The following is a 26,278-nucleotide window of genomic DNA, read 5'->3' on the forward strand; positions in this document are numbered from 1 at the left end:
GGCTCCAGGAAAAAAAAAAAAGAAAGAAAAAAAAAGCCTATCTAAACTAGCATCAATTTCCTTGCACTCTCTTAATATCAAGCTATTTTCATTTAATTTCTGTACATAATCATTACTAAATTATTCTTGAGATGAGTGAACTGAAAAATGCTAAATTAGGGTTCAATAATCTCACAACATGAATTAGAACTCAAATTTATTTTTACTAAAAGCTTGGCCTCTATTTCAAGGTAAACAAAAATAAATTTGCATGATCTTTTCCAACATCAAAATCAATTATTTCAGATCATCTACTCCAAAACCAACCCATTTTTTAATAGCATCACTTACTAGGTCACAGAGGTTTCAGAAACATCTCATGTAGAAAATCTGGGATGTTTTCGTTTTCAGATATTAGATTAGCTATACTCTTTTTTAAAAATTTAAAGTCACATTATTTATCAGATGAATTTTTAATTTTCCCAGAATATACTTGTTTTCTCTGAAACAACATGAGATTGATGGTCATTCTACTCTCTGCCCAGAATGTTCTTTCTCCTAGAGAGGCACATGGCTCAGGTACTCATCACCTGTAGGTCTTGACTCAAATGTCACATTCTCAGAGTATCCTTTCCTGACCATCCTTTTTAACATTCATCCCAGGTCCCTCTTCCACCCGACAGCATTAAATGTCTTATTTCCCTGGTTTATTTTTGTTCATAATATCTAGCATTCTATCTATCTAAATATGTAGTTAGTTTATTTATACCCCACAGTAGAATGTAGGCTCCAAGAGAACTGGAATATGTGTCTACTTTTGGCCATCACTATACTGCCTAGGAGTATCTCTGGTACTATAGTGGGAGATAAATACATATTTGTTGAATAACTATTGTATAGAGGCAATTCAGTTATTGCATTTCAGAGTGAGTTTTATTCCTTTATAAGTAATGACAACATTAAATAATTTTGCAGACTTAAAAAGCCTATTTTTCCAAGCTGGCTAATGAGGCCACAGTTCACTAATCATAAGCAGTCACTAAAGTCACTACAACACCTGTGATGCATTGCTGCTTTTACTGCTTGAAGCTGGCTCGTCCTTGGCTGACACCTTCTGTTTCTTGTTCATCCCTGAAAACATCAGCAAAATAATAATTTAGGGACAAAGCTGTCTGATGCAGCTCAAAGTACAATCCACCTACTATGCAAAGTTCCATTCTAGGTAAAGGTTTGATCACATCAGGCTAGAGACAGTAACAAAGGGCTGTGCCCTTAGCACCTGAGGTGGAAGATCAGTGGGTTTTGGAGTCCTGGGAAAGTTATTATTCTTATTATAATTTTGCATTGAAAGCAAGGATCGAAAATTCTTCTGCATAAAATTAATATAGTTTAAAAATTATTAAAACTTGATTTTAAAAGGCTTTTAGAACCTAACTGTCATTCCTACTATCTGGCTAGGAGAAGGAGAAAATAAAGGGTGGGAAATATGAACAATGTCAGAAAAATATATTTATACTACAACTTAACTTTTCTGTTGTCATTTGTTGTTAAATTCTATGTAGAATCTAACATTTCTTCTAATTAAGGCAAATTATATGTTCTTTTTTCTGTAATATTCAGAAATTTTAGCTTACTCTGTAAATGCCATAATTTCTTACTGTGAATACTTTAGAAAAGCAGAACTAAAATACACATGTTTTTGAATATGTAGATTTGTATCTATACTTTACTAGAAAGTGTTCATCTACTGTTACATCAGAAGTTGAGATAGGTGTTGATTTTTGTAGTTGTTTCAGCAAATGGTCTAATGAGATGGGGAAAAGCCTGTTTACAAATTTGTGAAGTACATTTATCCAACTTTTTCAGGTCTTCCAAAAAGGTGCTGGGGTGGATGGGGACAGGTTGAGGAGAAGGCCTTAGGATTTCAAATGCATTTCTAACCAAAAAGCAAAGGGTATATATGCAGAGAAGCTGTCCTGTTCTCTTACCCCTACCCTTTCAGCCCTTAAAATCAACTACAGATGCTACGTCATCTTACCGTAGTGATTCTTACATTTGTCTCAGATCAAAAGCCCTTCAGGAATTTGAGAAAGGTATGTACTCCCTCTCCAGACAAATGCACATATACACAGACAAATTTTTACATCCATTCACACGGTTTGTACCTTTCCTCAATTCTTTCCATGAACCCATCGAAGGAGTCTATATACCAATATAAAAAACAGAAAATCACAGTACTTGATTATTTGCTGTGTTTTTTCTTTATCTATGCTGAGAATGTACTTATTTATTTCAGCTGGTTTCTTAGCTTTTTATTTTGTGCTGTTTTAGCAAGATTTAGAGTCTGATTTTAACCGATTTCTTCTTTGTTACTCCATTTCCTATCTCTACAGTATCTTACACTTCCTGATATTTATTTTCTTGTGTTATTTTGGCATATATATTTTCAGAGATCACTGCAAGAGTATTTCTTTGCTAACAAGAGAAGGAGTCTAATTCCCCAACTCTTGAATATGAGTCAGGCTGTCTCAGACCTGCCAGTGCAGCCCATCCATCAACTGAGTGCCATTCAGTGGATACTTCAAGGGGCTAAAGAATCACTTAGCCAGGTCCCATCCCAGATTGCTGACGCAAAGAATCTATGAGCATAATGAAGCTGTTATTTTGCCCTAAGGTTAGGGTGCTTTGTTGAACAGCAATAGTTACTTGAATAATTATGTTTTAATTTTTCATATATTTCTAATTTTTCTTTTTTTATTTACATGCAACTTTCTAATTTTTTAAAGTTTTCTTTTCATCAGCATTTTACCATTTATGAATGTTGCTGTTTTCTTTTAGTATTTCTAATTATAAATCTGGTTTTAAGCATTCCAAGTTTCCTATCACTGAGAAACAACTTGTTATGGTTGGAAGAACATGAACTTTGGTAAATAAATTAGGAAGTTCTTTTTAATGTTCACCTAGTTATCAGACCTTTCTTACTATACTTTCCTATAACATGAGGATATTAAGACTTACCATTCAGGCACCATGTGAATGACATCTCCTAAAATGTGTAATGTGATTGCATAATTACACACACACACACAGAAGCACACAAGCAAAACTAATTACATATGCAGTTATATGTATATAAAACCACTTAAAAGTGTGAAGGAACATACGCAGAACAATGAAGCTGTAGTAAAGGAGAGAAAATTTTCATCTGCTACTTCAAAAATTCTATGTAGCTTGAATTTATACAATGAGCATAATTATTTTATATTTAAAACAGAATAGGTTAGTTGATATATAAATCATACTGATCATTGTAAAATATTCCAAAAATTTTTAAAGTGCAAAGAAGAAAACATCACCAATTTCACCAAGGATAACTAATGCTAATAATTTGGTGATCATTCTTTCTACATTTTCAACTCATCAAGCTCCTGCACAGCACAAGCTTTCAATTTATTCCAAAGTATTCTTTCCCACAATCTCACCAAATTTCCAACAACTCACAAAAAGTTGTTAACAAGAGAGATGATTTTGAGGGTGTTTTTCTACTTCTAATGTTTCCATAATGTTCAAAGCTTCTTTATGGATAATAATCCAAAGATAAGAAATTAGCATGATATAGAATTACACTTAAAGATATTATGTATGTGTACTTTTCAGGGCCCTACATAGTGCTTTGCATATACTACAGTCTCAATATTCATTTATGGAAGGAATAAATGTAAGAAATATTAAATATTTTTTTAAATTGATAAAACACATATTCCATCTTGTACACTAGGGAGAGTATTATAAATTCATCCTGACATTGTAAATTTAATAAAAATATATATAATAAGGCACAATAGAAAGCTGTGCATAGAGTATAAACAATAAGAAAATTAAAATCTAATAAATTTGACTTTAGGATTACCTGAGTAACCAAATGATATGCTGGACATTGGACTAAGATAGATTCCACTTCCATACATTGCACCATGGAGCTAAGATGGGAAGAGTAGGAGAGAAAGAGAGAGAGAGAGAGAGGTCTGTTCATGGTTTAAATGTTAATATTTGACAAAGCAATCAGTTTCATGTCAGAACATTCAGTCTTAGAAAAAAATGACAGAGCTTCTATTCCAAGGTCTAATTTGAAAACAGTACTAACAGCCTTGTGCTTAAAACTCAGTTTATATATGAAAAAACGATATCTAGAGGAAAAAAATTCTTGATAAATGTTTTCCATCCTACCAGTAATAAAGACAATCACTTATTACAAAGTATACTAGCAGGCCTTTATTTTAATGGATCTAAAATTTTAGAAATTAAACTTGGTCTGAAAGACACAGTAACACATTCTGATTAGGATTTATATATTAGTGTATAAACAAAGCGTCCTGCTCAGATTTTCATTAAATAACACTATCTGTCATCCTGCTCTTATCCTTTGTTACATTTTTGAAGTTACATAAGTTTCATTAACCGAAACCCTTCAACTGGTCTAAGAAACTATACTCAGATCAACTAAACTTCTTTCTTATTTTCTCTGTGTTCTGGGCCCTCACACGCTATTAGTATGAACTATTAAATACTAAACGCATTTAACATTTAACATTTAATTGAATCATCTAAAATGTCATCGTAATATGAGATCTAGCTCAAGTGACTGGGTTAAGTATCTCATATTATTAAGTCTTAAGCATCTCATATTTTCTTAAGTCCTTATGCTGTCAGATGAAAAAAAATTCAGCTTCATGAGAGTGAAGTGAAATGTGCAGGATGAAAAGCATAAATAAAGATGAAGATGACAGCCACGATATTCTGCCAACACCAAGCACTGTCCTAGAGGCGGAAAAACAGGTATTAGATGGCTCTCTAACATCCAGTCCACTTATTGCTACATTTTATTCTCTAAAAGCATTCATATTGAGGCCCAGTACTTAAGAAATGTACACTGAATTAACAGAATGCCTCTATGATTTTACTTTGTGCATAATGTTTTTCTACCTAAGTTAAAAGTGTGATTTGTTTTATCGTTTTCTCATAGGGAATTAAACTCTCTTTTCTTTTTTTTTTTTTTTTTTGTTGAGACAGTCTCGCTGTGTCACCCAGGCTGAGGTACAGTGGTGCGATCTCAGATCACTGCCACCTTCACTTTCACCTCCCAGATTCAAATTATTCTCTTGCCTCAGCCTTCCAATTAGCTTCGATTGTAGGCATGTGTTACCAAGCCTAGATAATTTTTTTTTTTTTTGTATTTTTAATAGAGACAGGGTTTTGCCATGTTAGCCAGACTGGTCTCAAACTCCTGGCCTCAAGTGATCTGCCCACCTCAGCCTCCAAAAGTGCTGGGATTACAGCTGTGAGCCACTATGCCCACCCTTTCCCTTTTCATCGTATTATCCATTTTGTGTTTAGAGCATTGTGTTCTGCTTCAGTTCTAGTATGCCTACTACGAATTCCATATAATGTTTTACTCACATACTTCCTCTTTTGCAAGTAAAAGCCTAACAACAGGGTTGCTTACTGACTCTCAATTCTGAAGAAGAATGAGGTCTTGTTAAAGCATTCAGGAAATTTACCTGCAGTCGTGTATTAGAAGCAACAACCAGACCATTCCTCAGGATGGAGTGCCAGTTTTCAATGTGTGAGCCACTAAAAAAACGGACGGAAGGGAAAAAGCAAAATCAGAAAATTAATTATCTTCAAAGTGGTCACAATATAACAAGTCATGATGCCTTCTGAAGGTTCTGGATTGCCAAATCAAGTATTATGTAGTTGACTTTATAACCAGATACTGAATGACCATCTATTGAATGACCATCTGCTGAATGACCATTTACTGAAAGACAGTGATATCTTCCCCATACATTTCTGGAAAACTGGGTGGAGCACACCCCCATAACATTAACCCTTACTCACTGAAATGCAAAGGTGCTTCCAAAGAGTTTTTTAGCAGCTCTAAAATTGGATTCTTTGGCTGGTGGACTGCTGAGAAGGAGGAACTGATGTGGAGTATGCATAAACTTCAATTGCTGCCATTTAAAATAAAGAAAAACAAAAACATGTAAAACTTAACATATATTCAGGCTGATGACAATTTCAAATTTTATTGGCTTAAGAATTATCCACTTTCAAACTATAGCAATTTTACACTAACCACATTAGCAAGCTAAATTGTATAATGTTTTTAAAACTCTACTTAAGTGGTAAGTCACATGGAATTGCAAATACGAAGAACAATTCTTTGGGCAAAAGGGAAAGGAGTAGGAAACAGACAATCCAAAGTCATTTGTATTTAGCTTTGGAATACAGTACGCATTCATGTTTAAGCAGATCTGCTTTCTTAATTACATTTCTTTTCACACTTTTATTATTGAGTCCCTAAGTATATACTAGCTATTCAACTGGGGAAATATTCTGGAGTTTGCTAAGCAGAAAAGTTTATAAAACTGCAAAAATTATTATTATGCTTTATTTGCATATATTTATAAAATTGAGAACTTTTGCCTACATTCAAATATAGTCTCCTGCTTGGTCATGAAAATAAATGAAAGCAGAATCTTTTGGATTCATAGCTTGATAACATCTTCTAAGTGTTTCCCTTTCTCTTAGGAATATAGTTACACAGGAATATAAGGCACAGGAATCTCACATTTAGAGATTCATAGGTGGCAAAAATGAGATTTTTTAGGTACAGCTTCTAGGTGATGATCAGAACTGAAATCCACAGTCTATTAGCTTTTTACAAATTATTACTTTTTAAGTTTACTAGGCTGATAAATAAGCTGTCTGAGGTCAACAGCTTCTCAGTTACAGGAAAGTGGAAATGTGCCAACATGAAACTGACAATGATTACAAAGCACATTAACTTCTTTCTGGTCAATCTCCATATAATATTTTTTCAATTGCTTGTGGAATGACTAAATGATTTCATACTGATGTTTTTATTTACTTAAAAGGTCAGGATAACAGCCTCAATTTGAATTTGTTATCTGGAAAGATTTGGAGCTAGTGAACAAATGGCTATTTCAAACTAAAGAATGAGATTTAACCTGGGTTTACTTCAATTCCTGGAGAGGCTGGCTAAAAATCACAAGGTAGGTTCTCCCAACTGGCAAGTACTCCTCCCATTACTGTATGTATATGTAAAAAAACAAAACAACTTACCCTGTTAACTGGCAGTTTCACAATATGTGATCTATTACTTGATATAACCCTGAAATTAAAATGATCCATTAGTCACAAATATATGCCAAATATATTTAAAGTTCTTTTTCTTAGTTGGCAAGTGATTGAAACTTATTTTTGCTGTGCCATAAACTAAACTTGGAAATAATTTCATTTAGTTGCATAATTTAGGTTTGCTTCCTGAAACAATTTAAAGAGCTTATGTAACAAAAAAGATAACATTTTAATCTGAGAAAACACACTAGAAAGTCGTTCTCTAAAACTTAAGACATAGTTTTTAATAAGCATAACCTCAAATATCAGCAAAATGAACTTTTGAACATTTCTGAATGTACTTTCAAATAATGATAATCCAAATACAAATATGAGCAGTGAGTCATGGATCTGCTTCTTTTATTCCTCTCTTAAATTACTTAAATTAAGGATATATTCTTATGAAGATTTTTTTCTTTAAACATTTGAGGATCTCTTTGAGCTGATATATACAACAGTTTATATACAAAAATCCAACAAACGTAGATACTGCAGTTGAAGAAAATTAAATTCAAGTATCTGAAAGGAATTGCTCCATACTTTCAGCACACAAAATAAGTAGGGAAAAGTACACAAAGTTTTGGTAGACTCTCTTCATATTGAAAGAAGAATGACTAACAAGCTGAAGGAAATGATCACAAGAATTAGAAGTTAACCATCTGACTTCAAGAAAAAAAAGAAAGCAACCAGATATCTGCAATTTTTACCTTCAATCTGAATATAATAATGAGAAAAATTTTAAGGTTACAATGGAAATTTAGTGTTATTTTACTTAAATCTGTCAGAATTTAGTAACAGATCATAAAAGATACAAAGAAGGAAGGCTTCTATACCTAATTTTCGTTATAATCTTGTTAGACTAAATTAAATGTGTCTTACACAATTTTAATGAAGTGAAAGTTAAGTAATCAGAATCTTGAAGAAGCCAGATTATTTTGCATCTGCCCACCTTTACATATTTTTGAAACCTTCCTGGTCGCAGCCTGGTATAAGTGCTTCTTCATATCAATCTCTTATAAGCCTTACATTTTTATTACTGTATGGTAAATTTCATGGAGTTGGAGTTTTCAAAGTTAATTCAAAGAGACATGTATATAAAACCCTTCTAAGGGATGCTGAGTAGAAACTAGTGTCTTCATTTTGCAAATGAGAAACAAGAGAGGAAATTATTTGAAGTAGAAGAGGGCAAATTATTTGAAATGGGCGTCACAGCAAGGTGACTTTTCAAACCACCTCTCCTCTTCATAGTCTAGGCCTCCTTCTAAAATTCATGCTGGGATAACACTGTATCCCTCACCAGGCTCACTCTGAAACTGTGCATCTTCTGCAGTGAGCAAGCAAAGAGTTAATCATATTTATACTGCCCTTGTTAAGGGGGCAAAATATAAAACATTTATTTTGGATTAGAAAGATTTCAACAATAAAGGTTGAAACACTGAGTTTGATCACTTAGTCCTCACTGAACTAGAAAATTAAATGAACCAAAATGCTTTTGCCAGATAATCTAGTTAATCACATCTTGAAAACTATAGGCAAACTGCTGTCAAATGCACTATTTATCCCTGGTAGTATGTGTGACAGCATTCTCTTCCCCTTGTGATGTATAAGTTTTAATTAAAGTGAGAGTCATTATGGACCCTTAGGTTATAAAATCACCAGGTCTCATAAGCTTGTAGAACTCTAGCATTGCAGGGCTTGTAAAGCAGCCATTTTTTTTTTCTTAAAGCAAGCAGTAGAAAGGGATGCTGTTTTCATTATGAGGAAAACTAAATTTTATACCATTGCAGTAAGGGATGAGCAAGGGGGTCCTGTTTATCCATCTGTTTCTTGATTTCCAGATATGGTGCCTGAAAAAAAGTCATAATACTTCTTGATTTTTCATAAAAATTCATTTTTCCCTTTTTACAAAAGGAAAATCAGACCAAACAATATGCTTAATCTAGTAAGACTTAAAATTTTATGGACTTAACATGGGAACAACAACAATTATCCTAGTCTTTTCTCCCAAGATGATGGGAACCATGAACTTCTAAGCCACCAAAATGACTTGTCCAAACACTGTGTTAAAAGACTTGTCCAGATTTTAGCCTGGCTTCCATTTACACTAGGCTATGTCCCTAAAGATGACCACTCTCCAGCCCCCTGTTGAGTGTCTGCTCAAGAAAACGTGAGGCTGCCAAACCACAAAATGTATACTGTACCAATCCACTCTGGCAAACCATTTTTGGTAATTCTCCACTTATCCCCTTCTGTAACTTTCCATTTTTACGTAACTCCCCTAGTCCCATGTTCTTTTCCTTGCCTTTTCACTTACTTGTAGTGCCTTTTGCTTCCTCTCCTCTGCCTTTAAAAACCTGGATCACCTTTGTCTTAGTTGAAGTTGAGCTCAGTTTACGCTGCAGTCTCTCTCCCCCACTGCAGTGCTCTGAATAAATCTTTCTTGCCACCTTTACAAGTGTCCTGTAAAGTTTCTCTTTCACAATGACCATTTTTAACTGATAACTAATATGAAGCAAAGCTTGTGAGAGCTACCACTCATGCTCATATCTGACAGTCCAGACTTAGGTGTAGATCTTTACATTAAAAATTGGACACAATTTACCTGAGACGAACCCTTCCCTCAAAAGTATTTAATGGGATTTACCCAGACAACCATTTCACAGAACAAAGAGCAATCTCTCTGTGACAATTTAGGGCTATGTACAGGTCAGTACATTCTAGAAACAGCACAGTATAATGTTGTATTTATTCAGAAAGGTTTAAAGAATTTGACACAATGAAGCCTGACAGCTTCCGTATGCAGTACACATTGGAAGAGGGCGCAGAATTACTAATTCCACCTTGACAGCGAAGCACCAAGCAATTAAGCAACTTGCCCAAGGTCACAGGCCACATTCATTGACAAGTCAGTTACACAATTTTGGCCTCTAACTTCCTAGGCTGACGCTCAGTTGTCTACGTTGCTCCTATTAAAATAGCTTACGCATGACCCAGAATGAAGAAAGCAATTTTTGGCAGAGAGCTGATTCCAGAGTCAGAGTTTGTAGCTATTTTTAAATCCAAGAATAATCATGGTCTAGGGTATAGTATAAATACCTTATACCAAAGTCTTTTTCATGACTAAAAATGTTTATATGACTTAGTGTAAGATATTCCAATATGTTCTTTTTTTCTCCTAGGTGGAAATACATTTTATTGTTTTTTTTTACCTACACAGATAAGGAGTGTTTGTCTGAGAAAGAATTCAGATAATACAGAAAGGTACTGGCATAGAAAAACAACCCGAAAGGATGGTGATTGTTTAAGCAAATAATAGCATTTGTGAATTAAAGGATCTCTTGTTTACTATTTGTCAGACACACACTATTTACTGAGTGAATGAATGAACATTTGACTACATGAATAAATGATGATCAAAAGAATCAAGAAACAAAATGGAAATGGAAAAATGTACTTTTTGAGTACTCTCTTCCTACAGAGGAATAGAGATAACTCTGGGGGTTGGTGGGGGGTGGGGAGACAGCAGCATAGCAGCTTATTGGGCCCTGGGACAGGAGGATTCCCCTATTCCCTCCCCAGAGAAAATAAAGGACCCAGGGTAATACTCATAGGCTTGCAAGAGTCTCAAGGGCAGTGCAATCCTTGAAACCACTACATGCAAGCTGCACACATAATGTGTGTTCTCAATCTCGGATTATTAATTTCTACTTGCAATGATGAGTTTTAAACCTCTCTCCAAGTCTTTGACAGTGGAAAGGTCTCAATAATTCAACAGTGTCTGCTTTTCCAAGTGCTAGACTATAGCCCAGGGATGTGTTAGATTTTCCTAACAAACCCTGATCCTTGCTCATCAAACTATTTCCACCAAAGCCTCCCTTAATGACCAAAAACATAAACACATACTCTCAGGGAGCCTGGTATCTTCCAAAGTGGTTTTGGGATTTTGCATTATATAAAATATTTATGGAAATTTTCCATTTTAAAGAACATTTCTGTTTTTATTTTAATACCCAAATGATGTTTTGAAATTGCTACCATCAATTAAAATTGACAGTCAGAAAGATGATACCAGATTTAACCTTTGCCTTAAAATATCTCAACATACCTACATGTACCCAAGCTCTTGCTCAAGTTTGAGGGCAGAGTATTAGGAGTACATTTATCTTATAATTATCCACTTACTTTCCTGAAGTCACAGTGTTACATGCTAGAATACTGATGTGATTTAATTAAAACATCTTAATACCACACAAATTTTTAAATGATTTTAGTTATACCCTGTATAATAGAAAAGTCTACATTTCACTACATAGCTAGAACTCTCAAACATTTTAAAAATATACTGTACAAGACCAGATGACATACTTACTTGTGTCATTTCTCTGATAGAAGTTATGCTATCCAGTGCTTTCATTACTCGATCATAGTTCTTTTTCTGTTTAATGAAAAAGTAATGTTAAAAAACAGCATTTGCTTATAAGCTGTTGCAAGTCGATTTTTCACTAGAGAAATATATTATTTCCATATGTGAATTTTCCCTTAGGGTCAATTTGAAGGTAATGACTGTTTTGTGTACATAAAAGGGAAGACTATTATAAGATGGCTCCAGGACTTCAGTCAGAGAAAAGGAACAAAGAAAACAATGCCAATCCTTCTATAAGTCATGGGAGAAAAATCTAGAAACACAAAAAAGTTATGGGGCTCCTGATTCAGGCTTTCACCACTAAAACACTAAGCCATAATGAATAAAGTCAACATAGAATCCTTCTAAAATACAAAAACCCACTTCAAATCTCACAATTGCTTTTATTTTATTTTGATTTGAATATTGTTAACAAAAGAGTATGGCTGAGAGTATGCAAATGATAGCATACCGTCACGTAGCTGACAATTCATTTTCAAGCAAGATCTAAGTATATGTGCTGTTGCCATTTATGAAGAAATAAAGTTCTTCCAAGAAAATTGTATACAGTTGTTTCTATAAAATTATTTCAAGCTGAGTAGTAATAGAAAATGAGGCAATTTTAGCTCTTATGCAATTTGAAAGTTTTGTAATTTCAAAAGGATTCTGCCTTATCTTTAGGAACATTTATAAAATTGCTTCCTTAAGAAAGGCAGGTCCATTAACAATATGAACTAAACTTTCACTAACCTTCAGACAGCTGGAGAGGAAGAAGGGAAAGGGGAAAGGAGGGTTGAAGTGAAAATGCAGAAAAGAAAGGAAAACTTGTCCCTTTACCCATGATCTTTAAAATCAAAATGAGGTTATATAAGTCAGAATCCCCAAAAATATATGATGAAATTAAAATACTCATGGATATGCTTGATGAGATAGAGACTTAGATAGAAAGAGGAAACCTAATGAGACTACAATCTCAATGTTGTTGTTATTGTTAAAGAAAACTTTGTGATTGGTGTGCCAGGATAACAACTTACCCTGGGATTGAAGGCCAACATCTGAGGATCATTAGGATCTACCACAGAAGGATATGGCTCGAAAATCACAACTTTTCTAGGAGATTCCAACGCAGACCTACACATGGATACTAGTAGATCTACCACCTTGAAATATACACATAAGATAGTTACTACCCTTCAGGTTTTATCCAGTGCTTTGCCATTGTTTCTCCCTCTCAAGGTAGCATAAGTTAATGCGGAAGATCCAGGACTGCTACCAATCTCTCAAATGGGTAATTCAAGACTTGAGACCATGTTTGACCAAACTTGACCATCAATTCAAAATAACAAACTGTGCTGCCTCTCATTACTCACAACTTAATATCTCTTTTTCAAGGGCACACGTTATATGCTAGCATTGTTCTACGCCCTATGGCAAGACAAGGCACAAGACAGACAAGTCCCTGCTCTGGTGCAGTTGACAGTCTAAGGGAGAAGATACACAATAAAATATTAGTTAAGCAAGTAGATGCTTCAGTAGAATTTCTGATACTGTTACATGTTATATATAAAAAAGGAGGCAACAGAGAATAATGCATAAAGGGACACTGTTTTAGAGTGGCTAGGAAAGGTGGTGAATCTCAACAGACCTGTATGGGGTCCAGGAAGGAGACATGCGACCATCTGGGTAGATGTTCCAGGTGAAGGAAGCCCCATGTGCAGGAAAAGACTTTGGCATGATCCAGGAATAGCCAATTGCTTGACACATCTTGCCTCTTCCTATTCTCTATCAAAGCCCACTAATGACCTTTGATTGGCTAAAGACAATGGCTTTATTCCTGTGTTATCCTATGATTCTTCTGTACACTCTACTAAGAGGCAGTATTATATAGGAGTTTGATAGCATGGCTCTCCTTTCCAGTCCCCAAAACAATATATTCTGGCCACTGAATAAAGAAAACTGATACTGTCTAAATGGTCACAGTTCATCTGAACAGACATATCTACAATGTGAACACAAGTGACTTAATAAGGAAGCAACAGGTTTTAAATACATATATAGGGACAGCTATTTCTAGAAAATCTTTAGACAGGCATTTAAAAAATGCACAGTTAGAGGGGGCCAATTTTTGATTCTCCTGCTTTTAAGAGAGGAGCGTTGTGACCTAATGACAGTAGGGCTCACTATGTTGTGTGGGTACTAACAAAACACACCCACCCAATCATAGCATTCAGAATTTCCCGTGACCTAAAATAATTAGCAACGCTCAAAGCACCAGACATAACATGTCCCGAGTACACAGACATGCATATCCACAAGACACACTCAGAAAACATTAGAATGGAAAAGGTTAATGTTCCTGACACACTATTTCATTTATGTGTGTGTATGTAAATACATGCATACGTATAGATAGATATATGCAAGAAGTTATATTCCAAGCAATAAACATAATAAGGACATAATAAAACCCTCCTTTTTGTCTTCCACTCTCAACCTCACATTCCTCCTACCCTAGAGATGCACATTAACCCTGATACAGATTGTTTTCAGCATTATCTGATCTCTAATGAAAACCCAAACAGGAACTCCTAACAAAGAAGAATCGGTAAGATAAAATAGCCTTGTGGGCGCCGTGGCTCACACCTGTAATCCCAGCACTTTGGAAGGCCAAGGCAGGAGGATCACCTGAGGTCAGGAGTTTGAAACCAGCCTGGCCAAAGTGGTGAAACCCCATCTCTACTAAAAATACAAAAATTATCTGGGCATGGTGGCAGGTGCCTGTAGTGCCAGCTACTCAAGAAGCTGAGGCAGGAGAACTGCTTGAACCCGGGAGGTGGAGGTCGCAGTGAGCCAAGATCACACCACTGCACTTCAGCCTGGGTGACAAGAGCAAAACTCTATCTCAGGGAAAAAAAAAAAAAAAAAAAAAAAAGATAAAATAGCCTTTTCTGACACCCTATAGGGAGGCGAATGACACTAAAACCCTTTAAAAATTATGTCCTGCTAATAAAGCAATTGAAGCTTTATAAAAGTCCATGCCTTTTCGACCAATGTTTTTACTAGTATATTTAAGTAAATTATAATGTAATAATGGGTAGTAAATTTAATTGGTAGAATATTTCTGTTAATATATGTCCTAGCCTAATTTCAAAAAAAGAGTGTAACTACTGTGACTCAATTACATGGGATGCACCAAAGTTGCCAACTCCATGCTTACTTCCAGGACACAGCGCTAATGCCTGGAAGCAGCTTCTCAGCAAGGGATATTTCCACCTTTTCGTCTGAATAAGGTCTTATGACTGGCTTTCACCAGATCATCAGTGGAAAGGGGCTGACCTGATGCAAAGAAAGGTATGCCTTCCTCACTTTCTCTACTATATGGCATAGAGTAAAAGCTACATGACGGAAGGGGTCCAGTTCGCCCAGTCACTACACAGAAAGTGGCCCATCAAACATTCTAATTGGAGTGTGCGAATGACAAAATGCCACCATGTTAAGCTGCTGTGATTTTATGGTTTATCTGTTACAGAAACTAGCATTAGACTTTTTAAGAAGAAAAGCATTTATAATACAATTTGGATTTATATTCCTTTGTATATCTTAATTTTTCTAAATATCTCATGGACTAAAACAACCACTTTAAAAAATAAAAGGCTGGGCGTGGTGGCTCACGCCTGTAATCCCAGTAATTTGTGAGGTGGAGGTGGGAGGATCACTTGAGCCTAGGAGTTCAAGACCAGCCTGGACAACACAGTGAGACGTTGTATCAAAAAAATAAATAAATAAAAATGTAAGAGAGGCTGGGCATGGTGGCTCATGCCTGTAATCCAAGCACTTCAGGGGGCTGAGGTGGGAGGATTCATTGAGGTTAGGAGTTCGAGACCAGCATGGCCAAGATGGCCAAATCCTGTCTCCACAAAAATTTGCTGGGTGCAGTGGCGTGCACCTGTTATCCCAGATACTAGAGAGGCTGAGGCAGGAGAATTGCTTGAACCCAAGAGGCAGAGGTTACAATGAGCCGAGATTGTGCCAATGCAGTCCGGCCTGGGTGACAGAAAGAGGCACTCTCAGGAAAAAAAGAAAGAAAGAAACAAACAAAGAACACAAAAAAAATAAAATAAAAAATAAAAGTGAGCACACAACTATGACTTCTCTCTCTTTTTTTTTAATTTTGGCCTAAATGATATATTTCCCCATTCCCAACATTTAAAATTAAAGATTCTAAATAGTATCTTAGTATATATGATGCACGCCATAGGCAACAAGTTACACATATATTTGCCTTCTTTGACTGAATAATATAACTGAAGAAGCAATTTGGAGGCTGACTTAGATACTTGGGATGGAAATGCAAAGAAATATTAAGTTTCGGCAAGAAAAATTAGGACATTTGGTAAGTGAGGATAAAAAGGTCTGTGAATTTACAGAATCAGGTGCCTCCAAAGGACATTACATTACCTACAATTCAACTGGCAGAACAACCCTCCCCACACCCCTTTCAGGCATAAAAGAAAGGCCTCCAAGCTCTTGCAAATGAGAAAAATTCAGTCATTAGTCTTTAGCCATTAGTCTTTTACTAACTGGAAGTCCATGTGACTAAGAAAGGCACCTACAGGAATAGCCTACGGGTATACAATGTAGTCTAAAAAAGGAAGCAGATTCAGAATTATAAACCAATCATTGTCCAATGTTGCAATAGTAATTAAAAAAAAAAAAAACTCTCTTAGATGAGAGTCCAATATCTAAACAAATAAAATGGAACTATTCTGTTGAAGTAGTATTTGGGGTGCTGGAATGGTAGCTGCTTGGACCGCAGGACACTGTTGTTCCAGGTGAGTCCCCTGCAGTGATCCCGAGGAATGTCTTTGCAGCCTCCAGAGCACCACTTAAAATGCGGGGGTAAACTGAGGCAATGAGACTCTGAGGTGGTTTCTTTTTGTTTAGAAAAAGAAGTGATTTCCCTGTAATCCTTAGGATTAAGACCAGAATACTGGGGCACCTGTTTTAAGAAATAAAGTATGAAAAAAATGCTGTCTTTGAAGTAGAATTACTAAACTTTCTGATCTTTGGATATTGATTTTTAGAATTACATCACTAAATTGAGCTGATCAAATACTTGTGCTTTATATCAATCATTATATAATTTGAAATTCATTTCTATTCAAAACCATTAATTTTAAGATGTAACAATGATTTTAAAAGGCCAACTATTATTCTATCAGCACACCATACGGTTAGCATGTTACTTTTCCTTCTAATTTATAATTTACTATTTCTAGCCTTTAATTTCTTTTTTAAAGGGAAACTTGCATACAGTAAAATGTGTAAATTTTAAGTATACTATTGAGGAATTTTTAACATATATGCACATACATAAATCTATATAAATATACGTGTAAGCATATTCATACAACATACCCCTTGTAAGGTTTAAATTATTTTTACATAGCTATAAATACCATATATAATAAAGTGCCTTTTTTCTTCCTTTTAGCAATATTATTTCCAAGGGACAAGAAAAACTTTCACATTTATTTAAAAAAGAAGGATGGAAAAGAAAAAGGCTCTCCATAGTCAGATATAATTTAGTAACCCTCTAAGTATAGGCTAGCTATTTTCTTAGTTTTAGGGATGCTCAGAACCTTTAATATGCAAATGTGTGCATGTTGGGTGTGGGAGAAATACAAAGCTATAGTTCAGAAATTTATTTTAATCATGGAATCATTTTTTTCATATCATATAAGACTAATATTCTACTGTTTATATTATTTGTTCCATTTATAATTCAATTATATGAAAAATACTGCCCTAAATATTTCATCAGGTGGATGCATCATAGTTTTAGTTAATCAGTAAAATGACTAGGCTAAGGGGTGCTTACATTCCTACGCTCTAGGCTACCATCTGTATTATTTAACTGCTGTGCCTTCATAAGCCTGATACACTGCCTCAGGCTGTGCATGTTCAATTTTACTGTCCTATAGTTTGTATTAGTAAACAATTTTTTAAAACTAGGTATTTGTTAAGCTATCTGGAATTTGTTTTTGCACACAGTGTAAGGTAAAGCGCTAAACCAATCTTCCCCCTGGTACAGGCCATTTGTCACTTACTAAATAACTCTTTAGTAAGTGAGGAGGTGAAACCTACTTTTACATTAAATTTATTCATAATTTGATCCATTTGGGGGATAATCTGCCATTGATCTGTCACACTATTCTTTGCCAATACTATATTTTGTTAAAACGTTATAGCACTGCATATGTCTCTGTATGTGGTTGGTCTAGCCTCTCTTAATTAATGCTCATTCATTTTTTAGAGTTTTCTTTGATTTTTTTTTCTTATAGATGAATTAGTAGTTTAATCAGGTTCTTTAAGTGGGGGGAAAAAAAAACTTGAAATTTTGATGGAATTGCTTTTCTTCCTGTCTTCTAAACACTGCTAATGTAAAACTGAATGTTCTCTTTTTATTACATATTCTGCCTATTATCTTTTCATCTAAGGTTTAAAAATAAATTGGCTTCCATTTTATGGCAGTATATCTTTACAAATAAATTTTACATAAAGCATGCACGAGGGTTTCAATATTTCCACTTCACCATGTAAGAAGAAATTACAATTATTTTTCATACAATAGAAAGTTGATTTAATTTCTCTCCTTGGCAATCGTGAAATGACAAAATACACATTAGATGAAGAGAGAACACTTAGTTTACATATAAAAAATATCAAATGCCAATTTGCCACTTAACAAGAAGTTATCAAATATTTTCCCCAAGGAATAGCAGAATGAAGATAACTAGTGGACTGGAACACATTTTTCAAAGCAAAATAAGAAATAATTAGTATCCTGTGTTACTACCTGAGCTCCAGTTGCTATTTCATCAGCAGCTTCATTCATTACTCCCAGGGTTTGAAAAGCAAACACACACAGCTCCCGTTCACACACAGTAGGCTACAAAAGAAAAGGGAATCAATATTAATCACAGAACTTTTCCCCAACTCTCAATTTCAAAATTAAATTCGTGACATTTCACATAATAAACAGAAAATGCAGTTTTAGTGTTTTTTAAAAAGGAAATCATACCACTTTAACAAGAAATAAATTCTTACATTTAGGTAACAATTAGCAGAGTCATTTACTAATATAGAGTCAAAAATATTATTAAAAAGATCCTTTTCAGTTAGTTTTAGACACACTCAGAACAATTTAGCAGTAAAAAATTCCTTAAATAGGAAAATTTATCTCTTGTGCTTTCATATACATTTGCACATGAGATGCATAGAAAATGTAAATACCTAAGCTGGTGATATAACAATAAATGAGTTTAAATATGAAAGCTGTATAAAACAAACATATGAAAGAGAATTCCACTTTGTCCTATGAAATTTTGTTTGTAAAAGACAAAACAAAACAAAAAGCATGATTCTGTTTACTTGCTACCCAGCTCTTGAAAGACTCGTTTTGTTGCAAACACTTTTGACTTCAATAACCTCGTGAAGTCAACAGCACTGAAATATACACTCTGCAATTACTTTGGAAGAGCTCTCATCTTTCAAATCTAATATAGTGTCATCCTCTGATTTATCTTATCTCCCAAGTTACATTGCATTAGGTAGCTGATGAAGCCTAACACGATGCAATCCACGGTGCCTCTGCATAGCAGACAAAAGGCATTTGTTAGTGCCACTGCTCCTACGCTCACTTCTTTCAGAGGCCAACTTGGTCTCTTGCTTAACCAGTGGGGACATATGGCCCCATTCTGAACATCCTTTATGTTCAGAATGGGCCCATATGCGTGGCTTTATAGATAGAAAGCTTGACCAATTACAAAGCTTTCTGGTTGACTTTGCTCCAAAAAGGATTTTAGGGGAAAAAAATGAATCTATATATTTCCTTTGTCAGACTTAAAAGTGCATTTGATTCCATTTTCAGAAACTTCAGAACCATGAGAGGAAGTAGAGAAAGTTCTTCATCCAGACTCAAGCTATACACTCTGCAATATATATTTAGATATACATAGAGCAAAATGTTCAATTTCAACAACTTTTCCTTTAACTTGAGTGTTTATTTTTAACTTTCTCCATTTTTTTTGTGTATCTATATGTGTATATGCTTTACCCTCAATTTTCCCCATGGATATTATATTGCTTCTTTTGTTCATTTTCTGGGGCTTAGAGCATGGTATGACCTGAAATAAGGCAACCATTTACTGCATATTTACGATAGTGTCAAACGCTATTCTGGTGCTTGAATACAATGAAACAGTACACAAACAAGAATCCAAGGAGAAGATAAACCTTAGATATCATAAAAGGCCCTGGGAATTTATTTTTATATCAGCTACTGAGGAAGCAAACAGTGACACAAAAGGGCACTTTGTTTTTAGTAACACACTCGTAGAATAACCATCACTTTTATATGATTAAAATCCATCAATCCCAAAGGCTCATTTACTGACATGAGTTATGACTAGTTTTTATCTGAACCTTGAACTAGGCTTACTTGGTGATCTAAATATGTATATTTGTGTGTGTGTGCACGTGTGTGTATGTACATATATACACACATTCCAGGTAATATAACAATAGACATTACTTTTTCAGTGCCAAATTGCATATCTCAAAATAATAAGAGCTATTTATGACAAACCCACAGCAAGTATCACACTGAATGGGCAAAAACTGGAAGCATTCCCTTTGAAAACTGGCACAAGACAGGGATGCCCTCTCTCACCACTCCTATTCAACATAGTGTTGGAAGTTCTGGACAGGGCAATCAGGCAAGAGAAAGAAATCAAGGGGATTCAATTAGGAAAAGGGGAACTTAAATTGTCCCTGTTTGCAGATGACGTGATTGTATATTTAGAAAACCCCATCATCTCAGCCCCAAATCTCCTTAAGCTGTTAAACAACTTCAGCAAAGTCTCAGGATACAAAATCAATGTGCAAAAATCACAAGCATTCTTATACACCAGTAACAGACAAACAGAGAGCCAAATCATGAATGAACTTCCATTCACAATTGCTTCAAAGAGAATAAAATACCTAGGAATCCAACTTACAAGGGATGTAAAGGACCTCTTCAAGGAGAACTACAAATCACTGCTCAGTGAACTAAAAGAGGACACAAACAAATGGAGGAACATACCATGCTCATGGATAGGAAGAATCAATATCATGAAAATGACCATACTGACCAGGGTAATTTATAGATTCAATGCCATCCCCATCAAGCTACCAATGAGCTTCTTCACAGAATTGGAAAAAAACTGTTTTAAAGTTCATATGGAACCAAAAAAGAGCCCACATTGCCAAGTCAATCCTAAGTCAAAAGAACAAAGCTGGAAGCATCATGCTACCTGACCTCAAATTATACTACAAGGCTACAGTAACCAAAACAGCATGGTACTGGTACCAAAACAGAGATATAGACCAATGGAACAGAACAGAGTCCTCAGAAATAATACCACACATCTACAGCCATCTGATCTTTGACAAACCTGACAAAAACAAGAAATGGGGAAAGATTCTCTATTTAATAAATGGTGCCGGGAAAACTGGCTAGCCATAAGCAGAAAGCTGAAACTGGATCCTTTTCTTACTCTTTGTACGAAAATTAATTCAAGTCAGATTAGAGACTTAAATATTAGACTTAATACCATAAAAACCCTAGAAGAAAACCTAGGTAATACCATTCAGAACATAGGCTTGAGTAAGGACTTCATGTCTAAACCACCAAAAGCAACGACAACAAAAGCCAAAATTGACAAATGGGATCTAATTAAATTAAAGAGCTTCTGCACAGCAAAAGAAACTACCATCAGAGTGAACAGGCAACCTACAGAATGGGAGGAAATTTCTGCAATCTACTCATCTGACAAAGGGCTAATATCCAGAACCTACAAAGAACTCAAACAAATTTACAAGAAAAAAACAAACAACCCCATCAAAAAGTGGGCAAAGGATATGAACAGACATTTCTCAAAAGAAGACATTCATACAGCCAACAGACACATGAAAAAATGCTTGTCATCACTGGCCATCAGAGAAATGCAAATCAAAACCACAATGAGATACCATCTCACACCAGTTAGAATGGCGATCATTCAAAAGTCAGGAAACAACAGGTGCTGGAGAGGATATGGAGAAATAGGAACACTTTCACACTGTTGGTGGGATTGTAAATTAGTTCAACCATTGTGGAAAACAGTATGGTGATTCCTCAAGGATCTAGAACTAGAAATACCATATGTCCCAGCCATCGCATTACTGGGTACATACCCAAAGGATTATAAATCATGCTGCTATAAAGACATATGCACACGTATGTTTATTGCAGCACTATTCACAACAGCAAATACTTAGAATCAACCCAAACGTCCATCAGTTACAGACTGGATTAAGAAAGTGTGGCACATATACACCATGGAATACTATGCAGCCATAAAAAAGGATGAGTTCTTGTCCTTTGTAGGGACATGGGTGCAGCTGGAAACCATCATTCTCAGCAAACTCTCGCAAGAACAGAAAACCAAACACTGCATGTTCTCACTCCTAGGTAGGAATTGAACAATGAGATCACTTGGACATGGGAAGGGCAACATCACACACCGGGGCCTATTATGGGGAGGGGGAAGAGGGGAGGGTTGGCATTGGGAGTTATAACTGATATAAATGACATGTTGATGGGTGCTGACTAGTTGTTGGGTGCAGCACACCAACCTGGCACATGTATACATATGTAACAAACCTGCACGTTGTGCACATGTACACTAGAACTTAAAGTATAATTTAAAAAAAAGAAAAAAAAAAAGAAAGTTCTAAATCAACTTTATTGACTGTCAACTGACTCATTATTTTAAATAATACGCCTGCACTCCTCAGGATGAAGCTATGATTTGATTAATTTGTGGAAACACTTTTCTTTCCTGCATGTTCTTGGTTTAAAAATAACCCTCTTCCCATACTCAAGTGAGTAAGGCAGATTTCTAGGTATATTCTGCTACTCCAATAGTTTGAAGAAGGAAATCAGACAGAAATCAGGTACCCTAGAAAATCTGCTTTTTGGAAACAAAAACCAAAACACTTTGCCATCATACTAAAAAAAATGAGAAGTAAAAGGAAGGACTATGTTCTTATAAAAATAATTTTATCTTTCCTTTTTAACACAGCAACTACAAAGGTCATGATGTAATTAATTTATATACCATACACCATACTAAGTAAATGCTAGTAAATTTTTAAAATAACAATTCTGTATCTCTTGCTCATTTTTACTAGAAGGTTCAAGTAGTATTTAAGATGTAAGACACAAATGACTTTATTTTGAGGTGTTTGTATATTTATTTTTGTAGAGTAGTAATCCTCCCTTTTCCTTGTTTATCCACACTTTATTTCTGAGAAGTTCAAAGTGTTAACACCAGCTGCTGCACTAAAAGAAAGTTATCAAATTATATTAAGCGACTAGATGTCTCTTTCGCTCACAGAAGGAACATCTTATTCAAGGAAGAGAAACTGAATTACTCCCTTAAAGACACACAAGTAGTTATATTGTGGGCTAGCCTTATCCTATTCCCTCCCAATCCTCCACCCTGACAAATTCTACTATGACTATGTTATTTACACGGAAAATGTTAGCATCAATTCAAAACAGCACATAGTCATTTTAAGAACTATTACCAGTTAAGTGTATTGCCATGTTTTATTGTACATAATTTAATACAAAGTATGTATTCCTAAATAAAACCAGGTGTTATATTACTTATTAATTCATTCTGAGTTTACAAAAAAACTATTAGTTCTAATTTGTAAAATACTACCTATTCTTAATATTATATTATATTGCCTGGAAGCAATTAACCGCTGTAATTTAGACTGTAAAATCATAGCAAGTCCCTCTATTATCAACACATACATATTTGCTATAGAATATTCATTAGGCACTATTTAAAAGCATGAGGAACGTATTTATATATGTCCCTGAAATAAGACATATTTTAGACGTTTTCAACTAAAATGAATACAGTTTTAATTTTATTTGAATCAAAGCAATTTAAATGTGAGCAATAAAAACATGTTTCAAAAAATGTTTTAAGCTCGGAAGAATATTTTAGAACCTAATTGTATTTTAAGAAATTTATGTTTTCCATGAATTTAAATTACCCTCTACTGGTAATAGAAATAATACAACTCTAAAGAATCTAGCTATGTATTTATGTAGAGAAAAGCATGGTGTAGGTTTTCAAATATTTTTGCCATGGTCTTTTTGTTTAAACAAAATATTTCACATAAGTCCAGTATACAAAACAGCTAAAAGTGGAGCTTGTTCCTGTTGGAGCACATGTGCACAGTTCAGTTTTCCTATCTATAAAATGGGAGTAAAAATAGTATCCAGCTCTCAAATTGATAAAAATACCGAGTGAGATAAGGTTTAAAAAATATCCTTGAGGTATGGAAAACTGTTTAAATATTAACAATATAAGGGAACCTGGAGAAGTTAGCTCTAGTGCCTTAACTCAATGTGTATACAAAGATAAGTATTTAATAAAAAATAGTTTTCTTTGAAGCATATTATGAAGTATCATTTTTATTTGTATACTCACAGTTTAAAACTATTGCTTCAATTTTTCTTACTAAAAATGAAATAAGCAGAGTAAATATAAATTCCCATTTAAAAACTGGTATTGAAAAATGCAAGAATAATTATATGAATATCTTCTAGAATTACAAACTTAGAAGCCTTTAACTCTCTGTATTTACAGTTTTATAATCAATGCTTTGGGTTCTGTTTGTGGTCAAGACACACATTCAGGGTGAGGGAAGGTGTGCGGTCCATGAAGAGAGAGAGAATCCCACAGCAATTAAGGCAGATCCACAGTAAGACAGCATCAGGTCTAATTAGGCCTAAACATGCAGTAGTCTCTATTTGTCTCATACAACTAAAGATGTTGTTTGAGTATTAAAACTAATTTCTACTTAGTTTGGATTTTTTTAAACAATGTTTTGAACTAAAGGTTTTTTGGCATAATTATTATTTTAGTTAGTATTTCAGAAGTTGATATCTGAACTTCCATGTTGAAGGTTGGGGGAGGGTTTTAATAGGTTATGCTTTTTCATCCATTCTTCAAATATTAAAATCAGGTCTAAATACAAGCAGACCTATCTGTTTTACTCTTAGAAGGTAAAATGGGATATACCTAGGTCTATCCTCATGCTCAGTTTCTCATGAATTTTCATGGGAATGTCTTTGTGAAAGAAAACTGAATCAAATCTTGAGACCCCCAAACTCACTATGCCAAAGGGAAAGTTAAGCTTGGGAACTGAGTCATGCCATACTGCTTTCCTTTTGTTCCCAAACTCATAGCTGTTATTTCACAGCTCCGTGTCATAGCCTCACCCATGAGACAGGTTTCCACGACAATACAAGGTCACACATTTCCCCAGATGTCCTCCCTCACAAGGAAATTCCTTGAAGCCCCCAAATCTTTCAGGAGACATACCCACTATAAACTAGCCCTAAAACCAAGTTCTGCTGAATCTCATCCTGACAATGTCAATTATTAGCTTATCTTCACAGGGCGAGAGCAATGACCAAGAACAGAGACATCCTTGTCCCTACCCTGTGATTAATACATAACTTTTTCCTCCACTCCTTCTTTTCACATGTAAAATGTAGATTTACTGAGGCTAATCAGAGCCTCATAAGAATGTAACCATTTGCCTCATTACCTACCTATCCTCTTCCTCTCGCCTCAGTCATTTTTTGGTTAACACCTAAAACTGGACCAAATTATAACTGGGTGTTGTTAATTTCACTTGCAAAATAAGAACCTTAGTTACAAACATCTGTCTAATGTTGGATACACAAAAAATATAATTCTCAGGTTTCTCAGTAGGCTTTGCTTCAGTAAGAATGGGCATTACTCTAAATGGGTGACAGACATATGCAAACATATTTGGGAATCAGCAGACTAGAATCTCATGCCTCATCAAACCACTCAGAGCAAGTAATCCAGGGCATTTCACATGATAGGAGAAGAGAATGAGATCACAACTCTCATATCACATGTTGATATGGGCAATGAGAAAGTCTATTAACCAAGGACACACAGAATGATTGCCAAGTATCAAAGACAGAAGCCCAGCTTTGCAAGAACTGTTATTCACACAGCCACATGGTTTTCTCCAGCAGAGTTCAGCAGTTCAGCAGAGTACACCATTGTACCAATCCATGATTGAGGTGATTAATGTAAGTATAATAGAAAAGGGCATTAGGAATTTAGAGGCTGATAAAACTGGCATTTCTGGCAATAAGTCCTTGTTTTATTGTTTTTCAAAAACAACTGAAGACACAAACTACATTTAAAAAGCATCTCTAAAACAATTTGCTGCATTAACACTCTAGTTGATTCCACAATGGAGAGAACCATGCATTTGGTTTTGGTTTGGTTTTGTGATGATGGTATAAATGACACTTTCAAATTGAAAATCGAGGACTTCCTGAACAATTCTTGTGATGTTAATGTAAGCGTTATGCAGATGCAAAATGTTATGTGTCAGGACTCAAATCTGGGAGTGACATTTATAACTTTTGTAAACAAAAGTGAAGAAGGAGCAGCAGGGAGTTTCTAAGTACGTAGTCCCTGTATTGCAGAGAGTGTGACATGCTAACCTAGACCTCTGAGTGGAGTGACAGAC

At 35.0% G+C, this 26,278-nt stretch overlaps 1 protein-coding gene across 4 annotated transcripts in view; it reads right to left on the reverse strand.

Moving 5' to 3' along the window:
• The window catches only part of PARP8 (poly(ADP-ribose) polymerase family member 8), a 187,726-nt gene that overhangs the window by 12,643 nt on the left and 148,805 nt on the right, over nt 1-26,278 (reverse strand). For 3 of the 4 annotated variants that reach the window (XM_007972040.3, XM_007972032.3, XM_007972048.3), the window contains 9 exons: nt 18,441-18,533; nt 12,616-12,741; nt 11,549-11,614; nt 8,959-9,026; nt 7,126-7,174; nt 5,878-5,990; nt 5,538-5,610; nt 3,890-3,959; nt 1,037-1,110 (listed from right to left, as the gene is read on the reverse strand). In XM_007972040.3, the coding sequence (XP_007970231.1) occupies nt 1,037-1,110; nt 3,890-3,959; nt 5,538-5,610; nt 5,878-5,990; nt 7,126-7,174; nt 8,959-9,026; nt 11,549-11,614; nt 12,616-12,741; nt 18,441-18,533 (732 nt within the window). The other variant, XM_037994648.2, reaches the window with a different exon arrangement.

Source organism: Chlorocebus sabaeus, chromosome 4 (genome assembly GCF_047675955.1).
Source record: "Chlorocebus sabaeus isolate Y175 chromosome 4, mChlSab1.0.hap1, whole genome shotgun sequence".
Taxonomy (NCBI): domain Eukaryota; kingdom Metazoa; phylum Chordata; class Mammalia; order Primates; family Cercopithecidae; genus Chlorocebus; species Chlorocebus sabaeus.